At 35.3% G+C, this 24,288-nt stretch overlaps 1 protein-coding gene across 1 annotated transcript; it reads left to right on the forward strand.

Moving 5' to 3' along the window:
• Nucleotides 1-18,781: 18,781 nt before the first annotated feature.
• On the forward strand, nucleotides 18,782-22,645 carry LOC134679121 (uncharacterized). Its single transcript, XM_063537963.1, has 2 exons — nucleotides 18,782-19,139; nucleotides 22,352-22,645. The coding sequence occupies exons 1-2, from the start codon at nucleotides 18,782-18,784 to the stop codon at nucleotides 22,639-22,641; spliced, it is 648 nt and encodes a 215-aa protein (XP_063394033.1). The 3' UTR covers nucleotides 22,642-22,645.
• Nucleotides 22,646-24,288: the final 1,643 nt, after the last annotated feature.

Here is a 24,288-nt window from a genome sequence, read left to right on the forward strand (position 1 = left end):
ATATATTTTTTTTTTGCGACGTGACCAAAACTCATATTAACATTTTTCCTTCTTTTAACCTCAGAAATGCGTGGTTAAAATATTTCGCATTCCTCGTGAGCACCTTATATATATAATACATATAGGTAGTTCCATTTGAGTTGAGGTGAATGATTACACACACAGCTACATGAAGTACTCATTGCAAAAAAAGTGAATGAATGAATTTAAATGAGTGAGTGAATGAAAGTAAATGTATATAAAAAATATATAAAGATATATCTAAAATTACAGAATACGTTGAATATTATTTCCCGATTTTGTCTTTTTAAAGTTTTCCCACGACCTATTGTTTCGCTAGAAAAAGCCATGTCTCTCTGTAGATTTTCTTATCTCTTAGAATGCAGTTGTCAATAGGTATGACAACCATGTAATGAGTGCCAGTTACTTCAGTCATCTTTGAAGAGGTTTGATAATGAAAATATAGGTAAAGACAATTTTAACAGCTACATAAATAAAACAAGGCGATATACAGTATGTAAAGTAACTTAAACCATCTGCTTAAACCAGCGGATGCTCGTATCGAGTTTAGTGTTTTACTACATTTTTGTTAGTAAATGACGAATAAATAATTAAGTTTATCTCTGTATAAAATTACAAGATCTTACCTTTTTCAAAGTCGGTTAACCCTAAAAGTATCACCCCCTGGATGTTATGTTTACGTCGTGACAAATAATCGCAAGTTTATTATTGGTACGTTTTGTTAAGGTATTTTACATGAATTTTCATTATTTATTCATTGGAATAATTTATCACTTCATACCTGTTTCACGATCTTATTAAATAAACAAAGTAACAGCCAAATTATTTTCAATGTTTCATGTTAATACCATTAGTTCTTATCATTTATGACATTTCAATTTCGCTGATGACACGTTATCGTCAAAATTTATTTTCTTAATTATTTCGACAAAAAAGTTTGGTTACTAATCAAATGACAACATAAATTTTCAATGTGACGTTTCTTGATAGTAAACAATAAATGTAATTCATGATGCCGTTGAATTTTAGTGCTGAAGAGATAGTAGACATGATTCTTATTTACGGGGAATGCAGAAACAATGGTGCGGCATCGCTTAGATTGTACGCAGAGAGATTTCCGCAGCGAAGACAGCCTACGGATTCACGTATCATCGTAAGGGCTATTACCAGACTACGGAACAATGAAAGAGCGGTTCCGGTTAACACTGGTGGGCCTCGTCCTCGTATTGATGTTAGAACGGAAGAAAGAATCCTAAACCATTTTGCAGAAAATCCTGGCTCCAGCACTAGAAAAACAGGGCGGTTGTATGATATTAGTCATACAGCCGTTCACAAAATTTTAAAACGGGACCAGCAGCATCCATTTTCTGTAATCAAGGTACAGGCATTAAAAGAAGAAGATTTTTTACGGCGGGTCGATTATGCGAATTGGGCTTTAAGAAAGATAGCGGATGATCCTCATTTTATCACAAAAATAATTTGGACAGATGAAAGCTTATTTACAAGAAAATCGATGTGGAATCGAAGGGTTATTCATCACTGGGCACCAAAAAACCAAAACCCTCATGTCGGCCGCGAACTCTCCCATCAGACTCGTTGGTCAATAAATGTTTGGGCGGGAATAAAAGGTAATGACATCATTGGACCCGTGTTTATTAATGGGTCGAATAACGGTAGAAAATACCTGGAAGTGCTGAACCAGCCAGTAACTCGCTATGTAGAAAATTTACCGCTAGCCGAATTCAGAGAAACATGGTACCAGCACGATGGAGCACCACCTCATGTTGCTATTCAAGTGAGGCAACGGTTAGACCAAATCTTCGGACGTCAGTGGATTGGCCGCTTCGCGGATAATCCATGGCCGCCACGTTCGCCAGACCTCACACCTCTGGATTATTTCTTCTGGGGTTGGGTAAAGCAGCTAGTATTTAAAAAGGAATCGAGAACCGAGGATGAAATGAAGATGCGGATTGTACTGGCTTTTAACAAAATCAAACGACGTGCCCGGCAAAATCCAAATTTAATGCGTAGCGTTCACGAAAATATCACCGTCGCTTGCTTCAAATAACGGCTAACGGTGGACGCCACATCGAGCTACGTCGTATTTAACTGTAAGTGTGTACAAAGCCTTACTTTCACTGTCATTGCATGTGTTGAACTTGACCTTGACTTGACAACCTGATAACACATGTCATGTCACAACAGTACGTAAACAAATAATACAGGTTGTTTTCAAATCATAAATTAATCAAATTTAATTTTTGTAGTTAAATTGTAAAATCTAAAAAACGTTAAGATTTTAATAATGTTTATACCACAACCTTAATTAACATCTAGCCATGCCCGGATTTGAATAAATGGTTTAAGTTAGTTTACATACTGTATTACTTATTATCTTTAGATTCTACGATTAGTTTTATATTCATATACCTACGCATATCTGACCTTTAAATTGATCAAAATATGACATTTTCTGTTATAATACTTAACAAAATAGGTTAATGAAACTTTTTGGTCTATCTTGCAATTCTCTGTTGAACTTGCTATCGATACAATAAAAGAACAGTAATTTCAAAATCCCTTGAGGACTACACCCTTGAGGACACAATGGGTCAATGTCCACTTTTTTAAAGTGAACATATTACGCAAAATAAAACTCCATCTTTTTTAAATACCTATATTATAAATCATGATGATAAAAATTCAATTCTACGAATATTTATTTGTTATCAGACATAGCCCAAAGAATTAATTATGTTATTAAGGTCGCATAGGTAACCTGAAATAACTTTAAATAAAAATACCAGTAATATGTATTTATTAGCGGGTGCCACTGTCATACAAACCCTCTAGAACCCCACGTTAATAATATTTGCATTATTTACACCATTGCACAATGTAGGTACATTTTAATTGGATTTATTTTTATCAAATGAACTTGGCTCGAGTTTATGCAGTAAACTAACTAGAAACACAATAAACACCGAGGGTCACTTATTTACCAGATAAAATGATCGCTCAGCTTCTAGCTTAGCGGCATATGACCAAAGCCACTCTATTAAAAGTTGCGCCGCGTCGAGAGCCAAGCGCACACACTGGCTTATTTTGCATACGAACTGTTGTGGGCAAGTTTAATGAATTGGTCACGAAAGGGTTAAGTGTACGGACCATGGAGTTAAAATCATTATCGGTCTGGAAATTTAGATACAATTTAGGAATAATATCAATAAGTATTTAGTTTAGTCTATTCATTGTTACACAGCGATGACAGACATTTAGAAAATGTAATTTTCCAAATAAAGCTTGAACACAGTAAAATGTGGGCACAAGTAAATGCTTATATATTTTTATTTATACAATATGGAAACTTCTTAGTATTATAAATAAAAACTATTTGATATCCTGAATAAAAACTATTATGACAGCATTCCACTTTGATCATTTGTTTTCACGATGGCGAGCTCTGAACACAAGAAACGTGAAATTATTTTGCGCAAACATACTGAAAATCCTCATTTAAGTTATAGGGCATTAGCAAAACTTTTAAAATTACCGCAATCTTCCGTATGTTTAGTTTTAAAAAGGTTCCGAGAACGATTGACAGTAGATCGCAAGCCGGGAAGTGCAGGTAAGCAAGGCGCAAAGGATAAAAAAAAAGAAGCCCATGTCTTGCGACTTTTTACAGCGAATCCGAAGTTATCGTCCCGTGATGTCGCAAAAAAGGTCAAAATGTCGCAGTCATATGTACAGAAAACTAAGTCAAGAGCTGGATTAAAGTCGTTCAAAGCACAAGCTGCACCCAATCGCGACGCTAAGCAAAATCTGTCTGCAAAACAGAGATCACGAAAGTTGTACGACAATTACTTGACAAAATTTGGATGCGTTGTATTGGATGATGAAACGTACATCAAAGCAGACTTCAAGCAGATACCGGGGCAAGAATTTTATACTTCTAAGAATCGTAAGGATGCCCCAGAAGATTGCAAGATAAAAAAGAGATCGAAGTTTCCAAAAAAATTTCTTTTATGGCAAGCTATTTGTAGTTGTGGTAAAAGAAGTCGTTCATTCGTAACAACAGGCACAGTAAACGGTGAAATCTACAAAAAAGAATGTTTGCAAAAGCGTCTACTGCCCTTTTTACGCAGTCATAGCTCACAGCCATTATTTTGGCCAGACCTTGCGAGCTGTCACTACTCTAAAGCAGTAGTTGAGTGGTATAAACATAACGATGTCGCAGTGGTACCTAAAGAGTGCAATCCTCCAAATTGTCCTGAACTGAGGCCGATTGAAGAATATTGGTCAATTATGAAAGGGATTCTAAAAAAAGGAGGCGGAGAAGTTAAATCGGCAGCTGAATTGCAAAACAAATGGAAATGGGCTTGCAAAAGATATCCTGATAGTGCTGTGCAAGACTTAATGAGCCGGATTCGACGCAAAGCACGCAGTATGGCATATAGAAAGCAAATTTAATAATTGTATATATTTGTAAAAATGGTTATTAGTCTAGTAAATAAATGCAATAAAAATTTCCTTGAAATATGTTCAATAACATTTTTATTTTTGTTACTTTATGTGCCCATGTTTTACTGTGTTCAAGCTTTACCACGTCCGATCTCATCTTCTTTTCATAAAAATAAATAGTTTTAGTATCATGTGTTTAAGTTTTTTTAGTAAAATTTTGTGATCTTAAATCTGCCGCTGGACATCCTGTATATTGATTCTACCTTAGCGACCGTTCTCACCTCTTGTTTATCTAAGCTGTTCCCGGAATCTCTCTGTAAAACAAGATTAAGCTATGAGTATGTAGGTGTTATGTAAGTATATAAATAGGTATATTTATATCTAATTTGTCAAAACACTAGATTCGATATTGCTATTATTTGAATTCTCCTCCAAATTAAAATACACTTCAGTCGTTCTTAATTCCTTCCCGACACTTCAATTATATCTCGAATAAATTAGGAGCAGGCGAATGTGAAATGAAAATCGAATAATCGTTGCTCCAATAAAGGAATCCAATTTCTATTCTGTGGAATTAATAAGTACGTGATCCGGCGGCGGGGTTGGCGCAGGTGCTTGAGGTACAGGTTGTATACATACGCAACGCTCATTTTCACATTATCGCCGATAATTGATTTTTACTGCCAGTCAGTTTCGGTACCTAGTTACCTAAGGTATGCTATAAATTCATTTTTCCTTCACTACGAGTAGCTCGGAAAGCCGACTTTTATCCTTTAATACAAGCGTGGGACTTTGCACCCTTGTATATCAAATAACTATTCTCCGTAATTAAAAAAAAAACTGCATTTTTATACTAAGAGAATGAAAGAGTTGCAACGCGATTATTTGGGCGAATAGATCAAACCTACTATAGGAATAAACAAAATATATATTTCGAACTACTCGCAACTATCGGATGACATTGAAAATGAACATCAAAAATAAAAAGTACTAGTTCAGCCCTCTACTGTAACTGGTCCATTAAAATCGGAGTTATATTTTTTTTAGGGTTCGTACCCAAAGGGTAAAACGGGACCCTATTACTAAGACTTCGCTGTCCGTCCGTCCGTCCGTCTGTCACCAGGCTGTATCTCACGAACCGTGATAGCTAGACAGTTGAAATTTTCACAGATGATGTATTTCTGTTGCCGCTATAACAACAAATACTAAAAACAGAATAAAATAAAGATTTAAATGGGGCTCCCATACAACAAACGTGATTTTTGACCAAAGTTGAGCAACGTCGGGAGTGGTCAGTACTTAGATAATTGACCGTTTTTTATTGCTTTTTTTTCGTTTTTTTCTTGCATTATGGTACGGAACCCTTCGTGCGCGAGTCCGACTCGCACTTGCCCGGTTTTTTTTATATAGCCCTTATACCTTGTCCACTAGACCCTGGACCTGATAGGATATAAAAAAAATTTTGACTGGTATAATTTAGTCTAGGTATATCGTGCAAATTTTTTTAATAAATAAATGTTCTTCTTGGACTGTACATGAGTTGTTGCGGTGTAAGTATGACATAGGTATTCATACTTGATTTCAAATTACAATTTCTATAACACCCATGAAACACCCTGTTTCTGTGGAGCGTCGAAAACTGGAATAGTATTTGATCTCGAAATGGAAATGGGAGTCGTGTTGAGCGGAAACGTCGCGAAATCAAACCCTGCCGACCCGACTAGGATTGGGTTCTAAAAATGATACTTGCAACATAAGTACAGATAAACTTACGGTGTCTGTAATTGTCGATTATTTGATATAAGTATTCCACGAGTCTCACAAAAATACTACATAACAACAAGTATTTGAGTTTTATTTTGCAGGCATTTTAGCAATAATTAGTAATTGTATTTTTCTTAATTACTCGTAATGCATGTTAATTATAAGATGTAATAATGTTTTGAAAAGATGTGTCCCACCGAGTTTGTTGCCGGTCCCATATTGGGATACCCTCCTCCAATTGAGGGGGGATTTAAATCTTCTTGGGGCAGGGGTGTACGGTTGGAGCCGGTAAAGATTTATTTGACGTTCATAAGCGCATTGTAATATACCTACTTGAATAAACTATTTTTTATCTTTATCTTTAGTAGATAGGTACTTTTGCAATATACCTTGGATTGGATACAATTGGAAAACCCAAACTTCAGAAATTTCACGGACCATAGTCTCAATAAAAAGTATCCAATATGGAGATGTTTTATTACCAAGAGAATCAACTCTACGCAATAATGAGTTGCCTACATTATTTAATGAGAATAAAGATGCTAATATAAAAGAAGAACAGTCTAGCGAATATATATTTGAGCATTGATGGGACTACAGATTCTATAGGTAAAAAACCGGGCAAGTGCGAGTCGGACTCGCGCACGAAGGGTTCCGTACCATAATGCAAAAAAAAAACGAAAAAAATAGCAAAAAAAAAACGGTCACCCATCCAATTGCTTCAAGAAAATTAGACTCAACTAACAATATCACGGTTCTACGCGAGAAGTGGGGCCCTAATTACCTACGAACAAAATTGTGATAAGTTGTTATTTTTCATAACCGATGCGAGGTCATACTTATATGGTAAAGTCGGGTAAACATTTGAAGAAATTCTACCCGAATATGACTCATATGACATGTCTAGCTCATGGCCTAAATAGAGTAGCTGAAGCCGTAAGACAATCTTATCCAAAGGTCAACACTCAACAGTTCCATAAATTTTGTTTAACAAAGCCCCTAATAGAATAAATATATTTAAATAAGAATATCTTAATACTCCTCTTCCTCTTGAACCTATCATCACGAGATGGGGCATGTGGATTGATGCTGTCAGCTATAATAAAGATCATTTCGATAAGGTTAAGAATATTATTTATAAATTGAAATCCTCTGAAGCCGCTGCCATAGCTAAGGCACAACGATTGTTCTCTGATGCAAATCTGATAAGTAATGAAATTCATTTCATCGACAACAATTTTATAATTACACCTATTTCAATAACAAAGCTAGAGGACCCAAAAGTTTGTTTAAAAGAATCCTTAGATGTACAAAAAAACTTTATTCATTATTACGTTTGCATCAAAATGGATTTATAATATTAGTATGGATTTTTCTGAATGAAAATTAGATGATGAAGTGTTATACTTACTCGTATATTGTAATAGTATAGTGAGACAGCAATTGAAAACATCTTGTCTTGATAACTATCATCATCTTGACACGAATTTTTGAAATAAACACTACATTTGTTTCGGCAGTAATGACTAGTTCAGTATTAAATTAAACGGACTTAATCAATACCAATACTCAGGCCTGCAAATTGCATTCATTTTCGCCAATAATGCACTATTATTTTGACTAAGGACAAACTGCTGCTTAATTTGTTGCAAAAAAATTAATAGAGGTTAGCTTATTGAAACATACAAATTGCGAAGTACTACTTACTTATTTTACTACAAATAAAATATACCTAATAAATATATTAAGAACGGGTTACTCACGTATTTTAAGTCGAAAAACGCTCGACATGTTCTTAATATATTTAATATGTCCGTGTCTCACGGAAGTTTTGTTATTAAAATATACCTAACTTTATCTTTATAACTAGATACTTCTCATAGTCGTTACTCGTCGTAGACCAACCCAACATTTAAGTCATAATAAGAGTGCACTAACGGTGTTATTAAGTAAAATTAATGCAGCAAAGTTCCTTCAGTCTACGGATGTACAGTAGGTAATTAAACTACATACACCAGACAGTTAGGTATGTCTTGTAGTTCGCCATTAGATAGAAGTTATATAATACCTAAATAGTTTTGTTCTTTATATATTCTTAAATAACGTATTTATTGCCCCTTGTCTCTGTCAGCGGGATGTAACTCAAGAAAGGTTGTAACTCAAAATATTTGAAGAGTTACCTTTTTTCTTTGATATCACAACACCGTGTTTTTAACTCCGTCAATTTCAAAGGTACATTACATTTCTGAGAGTAGGTATATGTATATATGTTAATAGTTTAATACGGTCCGACTTGCTTCTCCCTCTTTGCTATGACCTATGACTAACTTTGACTTGCTATTATGAATAATTTCCAGAGAAAGTGATTAATTTATAACATTGTCTAGATAATTAACCCTTAATTGCATGATTTTTTTCTTTTTGCCCGAAATTTATATATATGTAAGTATCACATAATTGTTTGCCGATTCTAGGAAAAATAGTAAAAAAATATAACTTCGATTTTCACTGCGAAATCAGTGTTAGAAGTTGAATTGGCTAAATCATATTTATGTAAATATGTAATTTTCAGTAATATATAAATGAATTTATTTACTACCATTAGAAAGGTACACTATTTGTGATATACTTACCTATGATAAAGTTTTTAAATATAAAATAATTACTTACTTACTTCTTACTTCCGTTGGCGCTACAACCCTTTGTGGGTCTTGGCCTCCTCCACAATCTTCCTCCAGTTGTCGCGGTGCCTGGCGACCTTCTTCCAGTTGGTAAACTTTCCCATCTTTCTAAGATCTTCTTCTACACAATCTATCCAACGCTTCTTAGGCCTGCCTTTCGGTCTTTTTTGTTGCGGCGTCCACCTTGTCATGACTTTTGGTGCCCTCTTGTCCGGCATCCTTTCAAGGTGACCCGCCCATCTCAGCCGCTGTGACTTACAGAACCTGACGATGTTCTCGTGCTCTATGAGTACATCCAACTCGTGGTTCATGCGTTGACGATAGGTATCATGTTCTATTACAGGACCATAGATCTTTCTGAGCACTTTTCTTTCGAACACTGCAAGTTTTAGTTCGTCTCTCTGAGTTAGGGTCCAAGTTTCGCAGGCGTAAGTCACGACAGGCCTGATGATGGTGCGATAGATAATAAGTTTGGATCTAATGCTAAGCAGTTTAGAGCTCAAAAGTTTGCTACACGCGTAGAAACATTTGTGCCCAGCTGCTATGCGCGCCCTTATCTCTTCGTCGGTTTTATTCTGAGAGTTAACCGTCGCTCCTAGATACTTGAAGCTGCTCACACCTTTGATGTCCTGATTGCCGACAGAGATGTTTGTTGGCAGTCCAGTCTGCCTTGATGTCGCAAGGTACTCAGTTTTGGATACGTTTACACGTAATCCAAACGTGGCGGCTTCTGTCTGCAGGTTTAGGCAGTGATCGGCCATTCTGTTTCTCGACCTACTGGTAATGACAATGTCATCGGCATACGCAGCAAGCTGAGTTGTGTTGTAGTCGATCAGCCCATTGATGTTTAATTTACGCGTTGCAGCCTCAAGTACCAGGTTGAAAACTATGGACGAAAGCGCATCTCCTTGCTTCACTCCTGAACGGATCTCAAAAGGCTCAGATAAATCGTTTTGTATCGCCACAACGGATTTGGAGTGTTTTAAAGTGGCATCCACAAGTCTAACCAACTTGCTTGGCACACCCAGATACAGCATGCTGGAGAGTATTTGTGCGCGGTTAACACTGTCAAATGCCTGCTTGAAGTCCACAAACATGTGGTGTAGGTCAATGTTGTATTCGTATGCCTTTTCCAGTGTTTGCCGCAGTAGGTGGATCTGGTCTACAGTAGAGCGGTTAGGCCTGAATCCGCATTGGTATTCTCCTAATATCTCTTCAGCATAGCCGCATAGGCGCCTATACACGACTCCTGATAAAACTTTATAAGCCGCAGACAAAACCGATATACCTCGGTAATTGCTACAGATGCTCTTGTTTCCTTTTTTGAAGATAGGCACAATAATACCTAAATTCCAATCTTCTGGCATCTTTTCCTCTTCCCATATCATAGATACGAGTCTAAACATTCGCTCCTCAAGATAGCTGCCTCCTTTTTTGAGTAACTCTGAGGTAATAGTATCAAGCCCCGGCGCCTTGTTATTCTTCAGGCAACGCATGGCCCGCTGGACTTCTAAACGAGTAGGCGGTTGTAATCGCTCTTCAACGTCAAAGTAAATGGGGACTTTTTCCGTGGCTGTTTGCGGAATGTTCAGGAGATCGTTAAAGTGTTCTCTCCATCTCCTAAGCACATCTGCCTTTTCCGTGAGAAGACTTCCAGAGGTATTTTGGCATGCATTGGTTTTAGGCTGGTATCCACTACGTAGGCTGTTTATTTCCTTGTAAAAAGGTCGTACGAAATGACGCACCCTCAAATCCTCCATTCTCCTAAACCTCTCCCTTTCCATGTTTCTCTTTTTGCGTCTCGCCATTTTTCTGCATTTGTTCCTCTCGTTCTTATAAAGTTCTTTGTTTTCTAAGCCATCGTTTTGGAGATATTTAAGCCGCATTTCATTCTTTTTATTGAGGGCTTCCTCGTATTCCTTATCAAACCATTCCATATTTTTTGAACGTTTTGCTTCTCTTGAACTTGTCACTGCTGTTTTTATACTCTGCCACTCTTCGTCAATATTGTTAGATGGGACACATTTGCTGAGTTGTCTTGTCACTTCTTGTTTATAGATCATTTCAGTAGAGGTGTCTTTAAGTTTAAAAATAAAATAATTACATACCCCGAAAAAACCGTTCAAATCACATACTAAAAATTATCAACTTGTGAATTTTTTCAAGTTTGCCGACTTTTCGTCTTAAAACGAATGTAATTTTTATAAATTAAAAATATTGCGTAGATTTAACCCTTAAATAATCACCCTATTAACTGACGTTTGGTATAAAGGTGCTTTCAAGAACGTAAGCCTTTTTATTTTAAAACTGAGCTGTCTAATGGTTTGTAGACATTTGGCAACACTATGCATTTAAGGGTTAAGTCATTATAGATGTCGTCACCGGTCATTGTGTATACGTATTAATATTAATTATTTCAGAGAAAGTAATAAATCCGTTTAATATATATTATATAGCACCTAACTATTACTATGAATATATTTCCTCAAATTAGACAAAGTGATAATCTTCACCGATACTTGTTTTATTACTTTATCCAACTCGTCATAAAATACGAGTTAGTTCATGGTATGTCAATTATCAGCTTATCGCTTCGTTTAAACTGAGTAAATAGGTATTATAATATAATCCTAATGGTAGATAGCATATATAATATCCGGACTTCGTACTTTCATTGTAACATCTACTCTCGGCAATGTCGGCGTTTGATATCGTCCTTATCAAGTTTGATTCAAAATCACAGGGAATTTGTTAAGCAATGTTTTGTAGATTCATAGTATATCACCCATGTGTAGTATTGATTGATTGGGATTTAAAAAAGGCTCGTGTTTCCCTTAAAACGATAACCAACATGTAAACGAGCACAAAAGATAATACTGTATTGTAATACAGTATTCGGAGCGGAGTGCGGCGACCCTGCGTCATTAGAGCCAGCGGGGCTCAGCCGGGAATCTGCAAAAAGTTTGCTTTCAAAAAACAGCGCCAGCCGTGGAGAATATTGTATTCAAACTATTTTTATTTTTTTATAATTGTGTCACATAGTGTTTTAAACGTTTTGTTCATGTGATTTGATATGTAATGTACCATAGTCGAGGATATCGATGCTACCAATTATGTGCAGACTCTACATCCTCTATGCTGTAGAGTCGCACCAAGATAACTCAATTGCAATTACAGAGTGTGACAATGTCATCGTAAGAGTCAAATTTCTAGGAAAATGTGACGTTTATAATGACGCTACCTTGACTCTGTCCTATTAGAATCGGTGCAAAGTTAGGTTAGACGCCTAAGACAGACTCTACATGACTTTATTTCCATAAATAAGGTTGTCTACACATTTTTTTGTAAGGTAAGGTTAATAGGTAATGATTGATAGGTACAGTCGACGTCAAAAATATGTTTACACTTTTGCACCTTACTCCTTTGTAATAAGGCAAAAAGTGTAAACATATCTTTGTCGTCGACTGTACCTATATCTGTACTGTTATGAATCATCGATTATTTTTAATAGTAGGTGCGCTACTGTCGTTATAGACTGGGTAGTTTTATCACTCATTCAAAATATTGTGACACAGAATAAATATAATAATGTGATGACTGTGATGAGCGAGAAATAATAATAGAATTTTCTCAAAAATGGACGGCTAGGATAACTTTTCCGGTTTGAAATTAGAATTGTAAATTAGAAACAACTGACAGGCTGATATCGTCCAGCAAACTAGTACCTAATCTGTTCTGTGGGCCCCTTTACTCCACCTGACCTGATGCGACATGAACAATGGGTTTACGTTACAAGTTAGAGCTGACAGAACTAAAAAACCGGCCATGTGCGAGTCGGACTCGCTTTCCAAGGGTTCCGTATATCACACAATTTTTAACAATATATTTTGTGAAACGTGAGTGAAATCTCTTTAAAAAATCCGTAGGGGTCGGATCAAAAACTGTAATTAAGTCCGGCTCACGCTTGATTGTACATTTCTAATAGGTTTTCCTGTCATTTATAGGCATAGACCTATTATATGTGTTTTTTTTTCAAAATTTTAGACCTAGTAGTTTCGGAGATAAAGGGGGGTGGATGGTCATTTTTTGCCTATTTACTTTGAATAACTTCTAAACTGTTTATTCGAAAATTATTAAAAAATATATTTGAGATCCTTACTATAAGCACTTTCATTTGATATGTAACATAGTATAGGTTGAAAAAAATTATTTCTTAAATATTTTTATTTACCCGAAAAGTGGCCCCCATGTTTAAAATTCATTTGTTTACGTTACATCTCCGTATTTGGGTCACAAACTTACATATGTGTACCAAATTTCAACTTGATTGGTCCAGTAGTTCCGGAGAAAATCGGCTGTGACAGACGGACAGACTGACAGACAGACAGACGCACGAGTGATCCTATAAGGGTTCCGTTATTTCCTGTTGAGGTACGGAACCCTAAAAAGAGGGATATTTAGCACTGAATTATATGTTTATTGGGGAATGAAAAAAGGAAAAACCGATCATACGTAGCAACCTTGTTTTTAATCATAATAATTTTGACAATTTATTTTTATTTTTGCACCATTAATGAGGAAAGCACAATATCATTTGCTGGCTTCTTACTAAATTAAACTGACTCACAAGAGCCTCCGTTTAATATTATCACTCAAGCCTGCACTTTTGCAGCTGGGAGTACTATTCCAAGCCGTTGTCAATAATAAAAAAAAATAGAAACTGCTCCTTGCCATTTTATGATCGCGAAACAAACGCTTTCATTTCAGCAGGTTTTCGCTCGCTGTCGAAACTTATTTGCATAAGTAAAACTGGGAAATGGACCGAAAAATGTTCGGGATCCAACTGATTCATTTGTAGCACCACCGTCGCCAGCTTTAGTAATCCTATTGTAAATTCGCTCCTTATTAATTCAATTCTGATCAGTCATATTGAGCGAGTTTTAAAATTCTTTCTTCGTGACTTGGGAATGAGTTATTTTGTCGCTGAATAACTTACTTCTGGTATTTGACTCTTAATGTGCTATTTTAATTAGCATGTAGTTTCATTGTTTCAACAAAATGGTATATGTTAAGTACGACCTAACTCCTAATGATATACCTACTCCTAGTTACACACCTACATACATAATGCTACAAGAACAGACGATGATGATCCACTTACTATAAATGACCAAATATACCATTTTCTCAATTTCTGCTCCCACTTGTACTTACAGTAATTCAGGTTTTAGGGTGAGACACATTCAGAGATTCGCGTCCCACGGGTTTCATAATCACATTTTTTTTAATAATATGGCTTCACACCTGACCTGTGTTATAGGTACTTTAGTAACTATAGTAATACGATTCATTACTAATGAACTATGTAGGTACCATCTAGTTTATTTTTTTTAATTTAGGGCGGTCGCGCGGCCCCTTTGTCTTTATATGTGTTTGTGTGTATATGTGCTTGATGTTTCAGCCTTTATTGTATTTATAATTATATATTCTTTGTTACTGTTATTTTGAAATATTTATTAAAAACTTTACTACTTAATATTAAAATATAACTAATTTGCTATACATACACCCTGAGGGTTCATGTTTCAAATATATGTTACTTTGTATGATGAATGATGATGAATTTATTTACGCCATATATATGGCGGTATAATACCTACCTATTTTATAGAAAACACATTTCATGTCTTCATAGAGTATGCACAAAGGGCACCCAGTCTTAATTACACCATAAGATACAAGGAGGTAATGTATGCTCGGGGTGTTTGCCTTACCATTTGCATAAGGCAACAAATGCCGCGACTGTATACATATTACTTACTCAAATTACTCAAATACCGCGTTTAGCTGAGTTATTACTTTTTATGTTTATATTTATATTAAATATTAATTCAACTTTGTATACCTAATACCTACCAAGCGAGAGGGTCCTTTAGAATGTGATTTAGTAAGTAAATGGTTTTATTTTGAGATATGTAGGTATGTCATATTTGAAGTATTTAAGGCCTTCAAAACGATTATTTATTAAACTTTTGAATTAGATACATATAAAGCATGTTTTTATTCCTACTAATAGAATGGTATTTTTTTTGTCTTATAGTCTATGTACTTTTACTCACCTTTTATAGCATCTCACACATCTTATAAAACAAAGTACCCCGCTGCGTCTGTCTGCCCACATTAACCTTAAAAACTACAAAACGTATTTTCATGCGGTTTTCACCTATCAATAGAGTTATTCTTGAGGCAGGTTTAGGTGTAGGTATAATTTTTAAAAAAATGTTGACGTTTACTCGTGCGACGCCGCGGCGGGTCGCCTGTAGGTACCTAAATAAAATTGTAGCAACGAAACGCGAGAAAAATCATAATTTAAGGCACTGTGATAAAGATGTATTCTGTTCACATGGAAATCTGAACATAAAGTCGTTTTGCATAAGGAAAATAGTTTGAAGACTTCTATCCTCGAACATGCAATAAATTTGTGTAAGACGGTAGCGTGGAATGAAGACATTAAAGCAAGCTGCGCGGCGCGTGCCGGCCGCCTGCTAATGAGTCTGTCTAGTAACTGCGTCGAGTCGCCGCTGTCACTCGTTCAAACATTCAAGATTTAAAGACAAGGAGCAGATAAACGTAAACAGTGCAAAATTTTCTACACATTTTCTCACGGTTCCAAACGAGCGTTTCTTTATTTTTTTTGCCATTTTTATATATTGTGATCTTTCTTGCCACTTTTGTGACATTTCTACTCAGAATCACGAGCTCTTTCGATCCTAATGAGATACAAAAAAATGACCTAGAGTTTTTTCCTATTGTGTTACCATATCCCCATATACTCAATTTTAGGACACTTTCGTTCTCCTATAAGGATGAAAAGGGCTCGCTCAAATATGATAAATTACAGATCTCTAAAAGATCGGGAACAAAGCAGGTAAACAGGATGCAACTGTTTTGTCAACACCTTTATAGTCTCGTCATTGTTCTTTCCTTCATTTCTGGAAATGGAGACAAATAGAATGTAATACTAATACTGTTGATAGTGGTAGTGGTCGCCACAGTGGTAGGTATAACTACTATTAGACTAGATGCCTACGTAAAAAAAAAACTTGTAAATTGTAACCCACTCTGTGTAGTGTACCCATACATATATCTGGAAATGAGCTTTACTTAATAAATGTTTGCAAGTTCTTTTTTATGCGTTTATTTACAACTAGAGTGACAGCTACGCCAGCTACGGGTGTAGTAATTGGCCACTCTTAATAATAAGATTTCAATTGGCTAATTCCTTTCTTTTAAGGAGTGGCCAATTACTATAGAGGTACTGGCTAATGACTATAGCAGTCACCCTAGTACTTTTGCAAAATGACTGATGGGGATAGTGGCAAAAAACCGAGCAAGAGGATTCGGATTCGCTTATCATTTCACAAAACAAGTTTGGGCATTTAGTTGTGTGATGAGCACACATACCTATTTGTTCCTGTGTCATAGGTGTTTTCTATGTGTTCACGTATTTGTATACTTATTATATTTTTTATTTAATCGTATGGCATTATATTATATTACATATATCGTTGTCTGACAAGGAAGGGTACCCAACTGTCCGACTCCGATTTGATTTATTTTGATATGTTATAGAGTAGTCTAAAATAACGGACACGTATTTTTTTTTAGCTGCCCTAACTCAACCTGTTAGGAGAAAATGGCCTTCTAAGTACTGAAAATTGACCAAACCTTCTAATTTCTATGAAAAACTTTTTTCAAAAAAATTGATTATTAATTACTGGTTTCGTTATATGTTGGAGAACATGAATAAAGAATGGGGACGTGTTTTGTCATTTCACCACAAACTCATTTTTTATATAAAAATATATTCATTATATTTATTTATATGTATTTTTTTGAACCACATATAAATATAATAAATAAAAAACTAAGTCATACATTTAATTTAAAATCATTGTGCCGTATGAAACCTAAACCTAAACCTTTAATGGGGTTTGAAAGTCTGTTTTATCCCAACTCCCACTTCCTCCCATTTTACGGTCCCTAATTTATAGGCTACATTCCTACTAGTCAAATCAGCTTCTTTTTTAGAACTGTCAAAACGATTTTCTAATATGGAATTTATATGAAAACTAATGTAGTGACGTCACGGTAAACTCACCTACTTTTTATATTTCAATCCGATTTATTAAATACAAATTGTGTTTAAAAATAGCTGCTATCTATGTTTTTCTAATAATTATGTGGTGCTTTATTTCGTGCACGGTTTGACATAATTTATTTTAAATACAGGAAACATCCCTATTATAAATATAAATGCACTTAGTAGGTGTAATAATTGTCGATGAAACTAATTATATGTGTCTATTGTGGCATGAATTAAAACTAATTGTTTTTCTTTAACAGATTTGAAGATTAAGATAAAAGTAACAAAAATAGGAAAATAACAAGATGTCTGAGAAAGAAATATTTTTCATCATAATTACATTAATTGGACGTAAGTTATTTATGTGCCGTATCTTTATTATTTTACAGCAGCGACCGTGTCAATTTGTAACATATTTATAAGTTTATATAGAATTGGTACGCACTACAAAATTGATATTTTTGTAAGCAAATAATATAGGATTTTTATTTTGCTTTTAAATATGAAGAAATTAAAAAATAACTCTGTAAATAATTACGTTTTTTTTTCGTAATGGTCCCCCCCATTATCTTCTGCACAACACTGGCGCGTTGATTCCATGTAGTCCTACAAATTGATATCATGAATAATTTGACTAGTCTTGTTTATTTTTTCATGATTTCCCAGTAGTTTTCAATATATCGAAATCGGGGACAATTAGGAGGATTCATTTCGCGGGGTATGTAATCAACCTGATTATTGGCATACAATGCCAAAATTTTTTGATTAGTGGCAGGTCCGGCCTAAATTTCACGTGACCGTTATGGGATTCTAATAAATGCCAACCCTCATTTCTCTAAGCACTCTTTGATATAAAAGTCCGACTCCATTGTTGACGACGTAATAAAACTTTTCGTCTTTCGGCCGCAACTACAAATTCCTTGCCATATCATATGTTATTTGCAAACTTGTCAAGTTATACATTTTCTCTATTTACTATCGCCCATTTAAATGATTACATGACTAAAATCGAGTTTTCCATAAGTTTTGTCGTCCAACAACAAGCAACGTTCGAATTTGGTCAAAACTCGGTGGTACAATTTCAGCACGTGTTTTAGCTTGTCAGTTCTGTTTAACGGTCCGATTTGGCTGTTTAATTGCTCGATACCTCTTAACTTACTAGCCACCTCTGAGGCTAATCATCTTTTCAGCACTACGACATTCTTTGAATTTTCGGATGAATTGTAACCAGACAGTCCCGGATTTTGTTTGACTGACTTTTTTTTTCAATATTTTATTACCTACTTGTGTCAGATCTCCGATTAGTTTGTATCTTCTTGTCTTATGATCTTACAAACACTAGTTTTTAGCATCTTAAGCGACTTAGCTGTCTTCGTCCCGGACCGATAGGAATTTTCGAGGTATTTGTGCACGATCAGTCTCTTTTTCTCAATTTCCATTTTCGAAAACTTTAAAATGCATAAAATTAGGAAATAGTTATTTACGATACAAATGCGAAAAAGAGGAAATTCGAAATGAGTGAGTTTTAAATCGACACGAGTTGCGAATTACCTCTTTTCCGCACTTTTATCGTAAATAACTATTTCACCATGAATACTTTGAAGGTGTTTTTTTCGCCATGAAAAAAAAAGCAGCAAATTATGTGCTAATTCTATATGAACTAAGCTTTACCTACGTAACATTTTTTACATTAGTGCACTGGAGAAAAATGTTTTTAACCTTGTATTTACTCGTTTGTTTTACAGAGTCATTTTGTCAGTACCTCAATCAACTAACCATAAATGATAAATCTACTATTTGCGAAGGATCGAGAGATGCTAAATTAGTAGAACATTTTTTCAACTTAATATTCGCCGAATTTCACAACACGCCGCCACTATGCACATGTGTGCAAATGTGCATCGACCAACCGGTTTACTGTTATCCAAGCGGGTGCATGCAAACTATTTCTAAGAAACCTATAAGCACACACATCCAAAAAGAGGATAGACGAGTAACATTAGTATTGAAAGATAATGATGATTTCTTTTCAAATTTGTTTGAAGACCCTGACCACGTCAACACCGGTATGTTTTTATTATTGGTAAACACGTAGATAACCCTCTAAGAACTGTTCCCACCGAACGGGCGGAGTCGGCGTGCAATTCACATTTTATACTCACGCAAGCCGGTCAACTCCTCGCGGACGAAGACGGCTCCGGTCGGATTCCATAGCGTTTCTTTTATTTTTTGCCATTTTCATATATTGTGACCTTTTTTGCCACTTTCCAGCCACAAGTCCAGCCGGTCGGTGGGAATCTTACACTAGATACATGTATGTAGGGCTGATCAACTATTTCTTTTTGTTATTCTGCCGCGCTAGCCAGAAGTGATTATTATTTAGGAAGTTCTAAATACCTAATGGCAACATAACTATGTAAGTATGAGAAAAGTTGATCAATCCATTTAGAATTTTTATATAGTATGGCAAACCAACATTGTCAGTAAGAAAAAGGCGGAAAATCAATTAAAATTTCGCGTTATTTTTCTACTGTGAAATGGGTTTACCAAGCTAAATCATATAACAATTACTTAAGGTGTGTTGGGGCAAGACGAAAATAATTCCTAACAAGATTAGCAGAGTTGCTAGATAGTTTTCAGAACCTTAATAACTCAACAGACTACCGTGTGAATCGTACTTGGAATGTTGCCAGCTCTAAAAATATTATACTTGATTCGGAGTTCTGGAGGACTTTTATCTTACCGTTGCCCCGTTTACAAACTTAATCCAACGCACCTTACCGCTCAACCTTCACGTGCATTTGTTAGTAACTGAATAGGTAGTGGTCCGAGAGCTGGTAGAATAGGTTATTGAGGAAAGCTGAAAATTTGTCTTCTTCATACCCCAACAGAACTGCAGACTTAACTGGGCCTAAATCAACCCTTGTACAATTGAAGTCGTAAAAATGTTTTTGGGGCAATCTGTAACAACCTGTAATTTTTACAATCTGTTATTTATACAAGTTAAAATAGAGCTAATCAAATTAGGTCCAAAAAAGAGTTTTGAGGAATTAATTCCCAGCAAACTTGAAATCGTTTTAATACCTTCATTTGGTCCTAAATGCGTGTAATCTGAGTTTGCTCAATCCTAAGAGGTCTGCATATATTTCGGGGAGCCTTGGGAGATACATTTTTCTTGGATTGTCAAACCACTAGATGTAGAAGGAACCCACCATCATTTGCATGGCACTACCAGTAAGATTTTGTAAATCAGATATTGGTGAAAACGAGTTTTCGGATATTAACATGATTTTAAATAGTTAAAATGACTGTAAATCCAAATGAAACACAAGCGGTCGTATCTGAAAACCGTAGTAACATAATAATTATTATTAATATTTATTGTTTCAATAATTAAGGTACATCAAGTATTTACATTGTTTAGCGTGTTGTTGTTGTTGTTTGCGTTTAGAGTGTTTTGTTGTTAATGTTAAGTCTTGCCTGAAAAGCATAACTCTACAGCAGAACGAACATAAAAGCAATATCAGCACTGTGATATATCTCTGATGAAGGATATCATGTGGTATTAGGAAGGGGCCCGCTCCCGTCAAGCAAATGCTGAAAAAACATTTGCAAAAATTTTAGGCATAGCTGACTGGCTTGTAGACTACCTACCTACATAAGATTTTGGCCGCACTCTCGACTCGTGTGGATTACCAATTGATGCCGACAAGTTTCGTGTGTTTTGTTTCTTTGGCTGAAAAATATTTAGAAAATTACAAGTGGTTCTACATGTCAGTCACTTTGCATGAAACACTTATTCACGGTTGGCAAAGAATTGAAAAAAGCCCATTAGCAAATCCAGGAACAAATTTTGGCGTTCTTACAGAGAGCACCATACTCGTATAAGGAAAACCGATAGGCAAATTACACTCTTAGATCTTTTCCGGCGTGCTCTATAGTCTTCGGATCCTTACATTTCACATGTATCCCTTAAAGACCGTTTAAGCAACCAAAAGCGCCTACCTATTTCGGCAAAAGTTATGGCCTTTTTAAAACCAATCGAACCAAATGTTTCCATTGTAACAGAGGAGTCGGAATCGTCAAAAATGGAGCCAAATGCTGACATAATTCTCCGTCCAGATTAAATTATTATTTATTCGGATGATGATGATGAATGAATTAATAAATTCAATATTTTCTTTGGCAATGTCTTTGTTTATATTGAAGTATTATTTCTTGAAGTAAAACTTGACAACCCCATATCCATAGAAATCGGAAGAAAACTTAGAAATATTATAAATCCTAAATCCCGCAAGATTATCTTTTTAAATTTTGAGGAGTTATAGTTTACCTTATTTTAAATACACTTTATAAAAAATAAAACGCTTATATTGGAAAATATATAAGTATAATTTTATTTTAAACTTTAGCTTCTAACTTTTAATTTAATGGCATTAAGGCTGATTTTTTGTACAATTATTGAGTATCTCTCACTTAAACTCAGTAATAAAACTTGGGGCCATATTGACAATACTTAAAGTATGCTTAAGTTAGGAAATAAACCAATAAACATGATTTCCTAAGGTCATTGACCGATTCTACAAAAAAAAATATTTTACGTAAACTAAGCAAGCAAGACCTAAAGAACCTGTCCGAGGACAGCGAAAACTGGCGCGTACTCCACCGACAAGAGCCATGCTCTTAAATTATGATGATGATGAAGCAAGATAATCACACGGGAGTTTTATACAGTGGGATGTAGTGTATATAATAAAACTATAAAACGAAGGTGGTCAAAACTGATCGAAAATCCCACACAGTGCCTGGATTACACCGCATTTAGGACCAAATCGTTACAAGCTTGTTGGGTATTAATTCTTCGAATAAATCTGATTTAAAAAAATAAATTTCCATTTACGCGTTTTGGCCATTAGGCCAACACGCGTTAAATATTAAATTTTAATTGGCTTTTGGGTTATACTTACTCTGTAAAATAAACATACCTTTTTAAGCATAGGCAGTAGGTACTATGCTCAAAAAAGGCTCAAAAAGGTATGTTTATTTTACAAGTAAAACCCCACTTTTGGAACTGATGATTCTTTGCTGAATAAGGGTCGGTTGCACCAAACCATCGTCACCGTTAAAGCGTTCGCAAATTTTTTTTGTATGGGAAATTTCATACTTCACTGCATTTTGATGTATGAAATTTCCCATACAAATAATATTTTAAATGTGTTTGGTGTAACTGGGCCTAACTCTTGAACCATGTTACTATAAACAATGTTACTATTTATAGGAATACAAGAAGATGGAGCTGTAAATAATTTTTTACCAAGCATACTTGAAGACAGATATAAGAGCTCAATTCAATATAAAAAGGCGCCTAAAGTTGAACTTACATATAATTTTCGGCAACACGTAAATAACAAAAAGACTGTAATGTCAAATATTGGAAATGCCGTTGTTACGAAAACAAGATGGCCACGTCGCGAAAATATTTTTATTGAAAAGGTAACAGCCAAAGTTAAGTCGGCAAAGTTTATGCCGTCAGAATATGCTACCCCTTTCACTAACTCACCTACTTAGAGGAAAATCATCCATTAATATTCATGAATCACAATATACAAACTTACTACAGGAAAACCCGGTTAAATCAAAAATATCGAAGCAAGATATCTCGACTAATATTGCTATATCTTCTAAACATATGAGTTATAAATATGTCGGAAAATTGGTTGATTATTTCGCAGGTTCAATGCTGAAATAAAAAAATGTTGTAAAAGTTATTTATGGATTGCCTATTCTAAAGACCGTTATACAGGGTGAAATTTAAATCACTGGCCATATTCATTCCCGGCACTAGGTTACACTTAAGGAATCTATTTAGCGAAAAAAATATGTACATTTTTTTTTAATTTTCATTTTTCAATTTTTAAATATTTTCCACGAGTCGTGGTCACCCTATTACCACAAATGTAAACAAACCTAATAGTAGGTTTTAACAACAACATCAGCAAAACCCTTATCTGACCTTCACTAAACCTTATAATCGTTGCAATAGGGTCCACCCAGTTAGTGTTGGCGATGGTAGGCAAGTTTATCAATTTCGAGGGTAGTCTAAAGTAAACCATTCCGCGCTAGCGGTAAACATAACGGTAAACATAAATGATTAGTCACTCGTCACTCGCCAACCTTAAAATAATAATCGCGCGCGTACTAAGGTTAAAAAAAATGTTTTCGAACCGGGAATATTACGAAGTGGTACGGTGTTATTTATTAAGTGGTGAGTGTTTACGTGGTGCACAAAGATTATACGAAATGGAATCCGTTCCACGCCTTCGCAGACAAGGAATGAATCCAAGAGTACCATCTCGTGGGACTTTCGTTAATTGCGTCGATTTTTAATCAAATGTACGTAAGTTGATTCAATTTTTTAAATACGCCTGAATGCAAAGATTCCTGACCTAGTTTTTACTCATTGTTTTTAAGCCACGGACGTTTTGTTAATAATCATTAGTCAGAAATAACATTTTAGATTAAAAATGGGTTGCATTTGCATTTTGACGGTTCTAAGCCCGTTAAAGTATGAAAGGAAAAATTAGCAACTTATGTAGGTAATCTCGCTGCAATAGGGTTCATAATTGGTGACGCGATTGCCAGCAGCGGGAGGGGCGGGGTGTCAATGACCTTAACTGATAAGAGAGAAGCGGGTGTAGTGGGTAGTTGTCGGTTCACCATAACGTACGAGGTTTTTAGGACAACTTGATGATGAGTTATTTCGAAAAAAATGTACTGAGCGGTATTAAAAGAAAAAACACGTGTTTAATATTTTTTCGAGTTCTTTCGGTTGTTTCAATTTGGCCAATGAATTAAATTTCATCCTGTATAAGTATATACTTGGCCCAAAAAATAAGTCCGGCCATCCGAAGAGTTAACGCTCCCAGCCTCTTGAACCATACCTCACGAAGGCGACTTGGGGAGCATTTTTTAATGATACGTTTACAAGTTTTATACAACGTGTGCTCGTGTCAGCCGACAGATTCTAACCATGCATTCCTGCGGTCATAAGAGGAAAAAAACGTTATATGACTTTTGGTAAATTACAGCAAAATTTTTGCACACTACACGTCGTTTCTTTTTACATAGTGGCGAAAAAGAAACATTACAGCGACTCAATAAAGTTTATTTTATTTATTTACGGATAAAATTTGCGATTTTCCTTTAAAACTTTAA

The sequence above is a fragment of the Cydia fagiglandana genome, chromosome Z, assembly GCF_963556715.1.
Source record: "Cydia fagiglandana chromosome Z, ilCydFagi1.1, whole genome shotgun sequence".
Classification (NCBI taxonomy): Eukaryota; Metazoa; Arthropoda; class Insecta; order Lepidoptera; family Tortricidae; genus Cydia; species Cydia fagiglandana.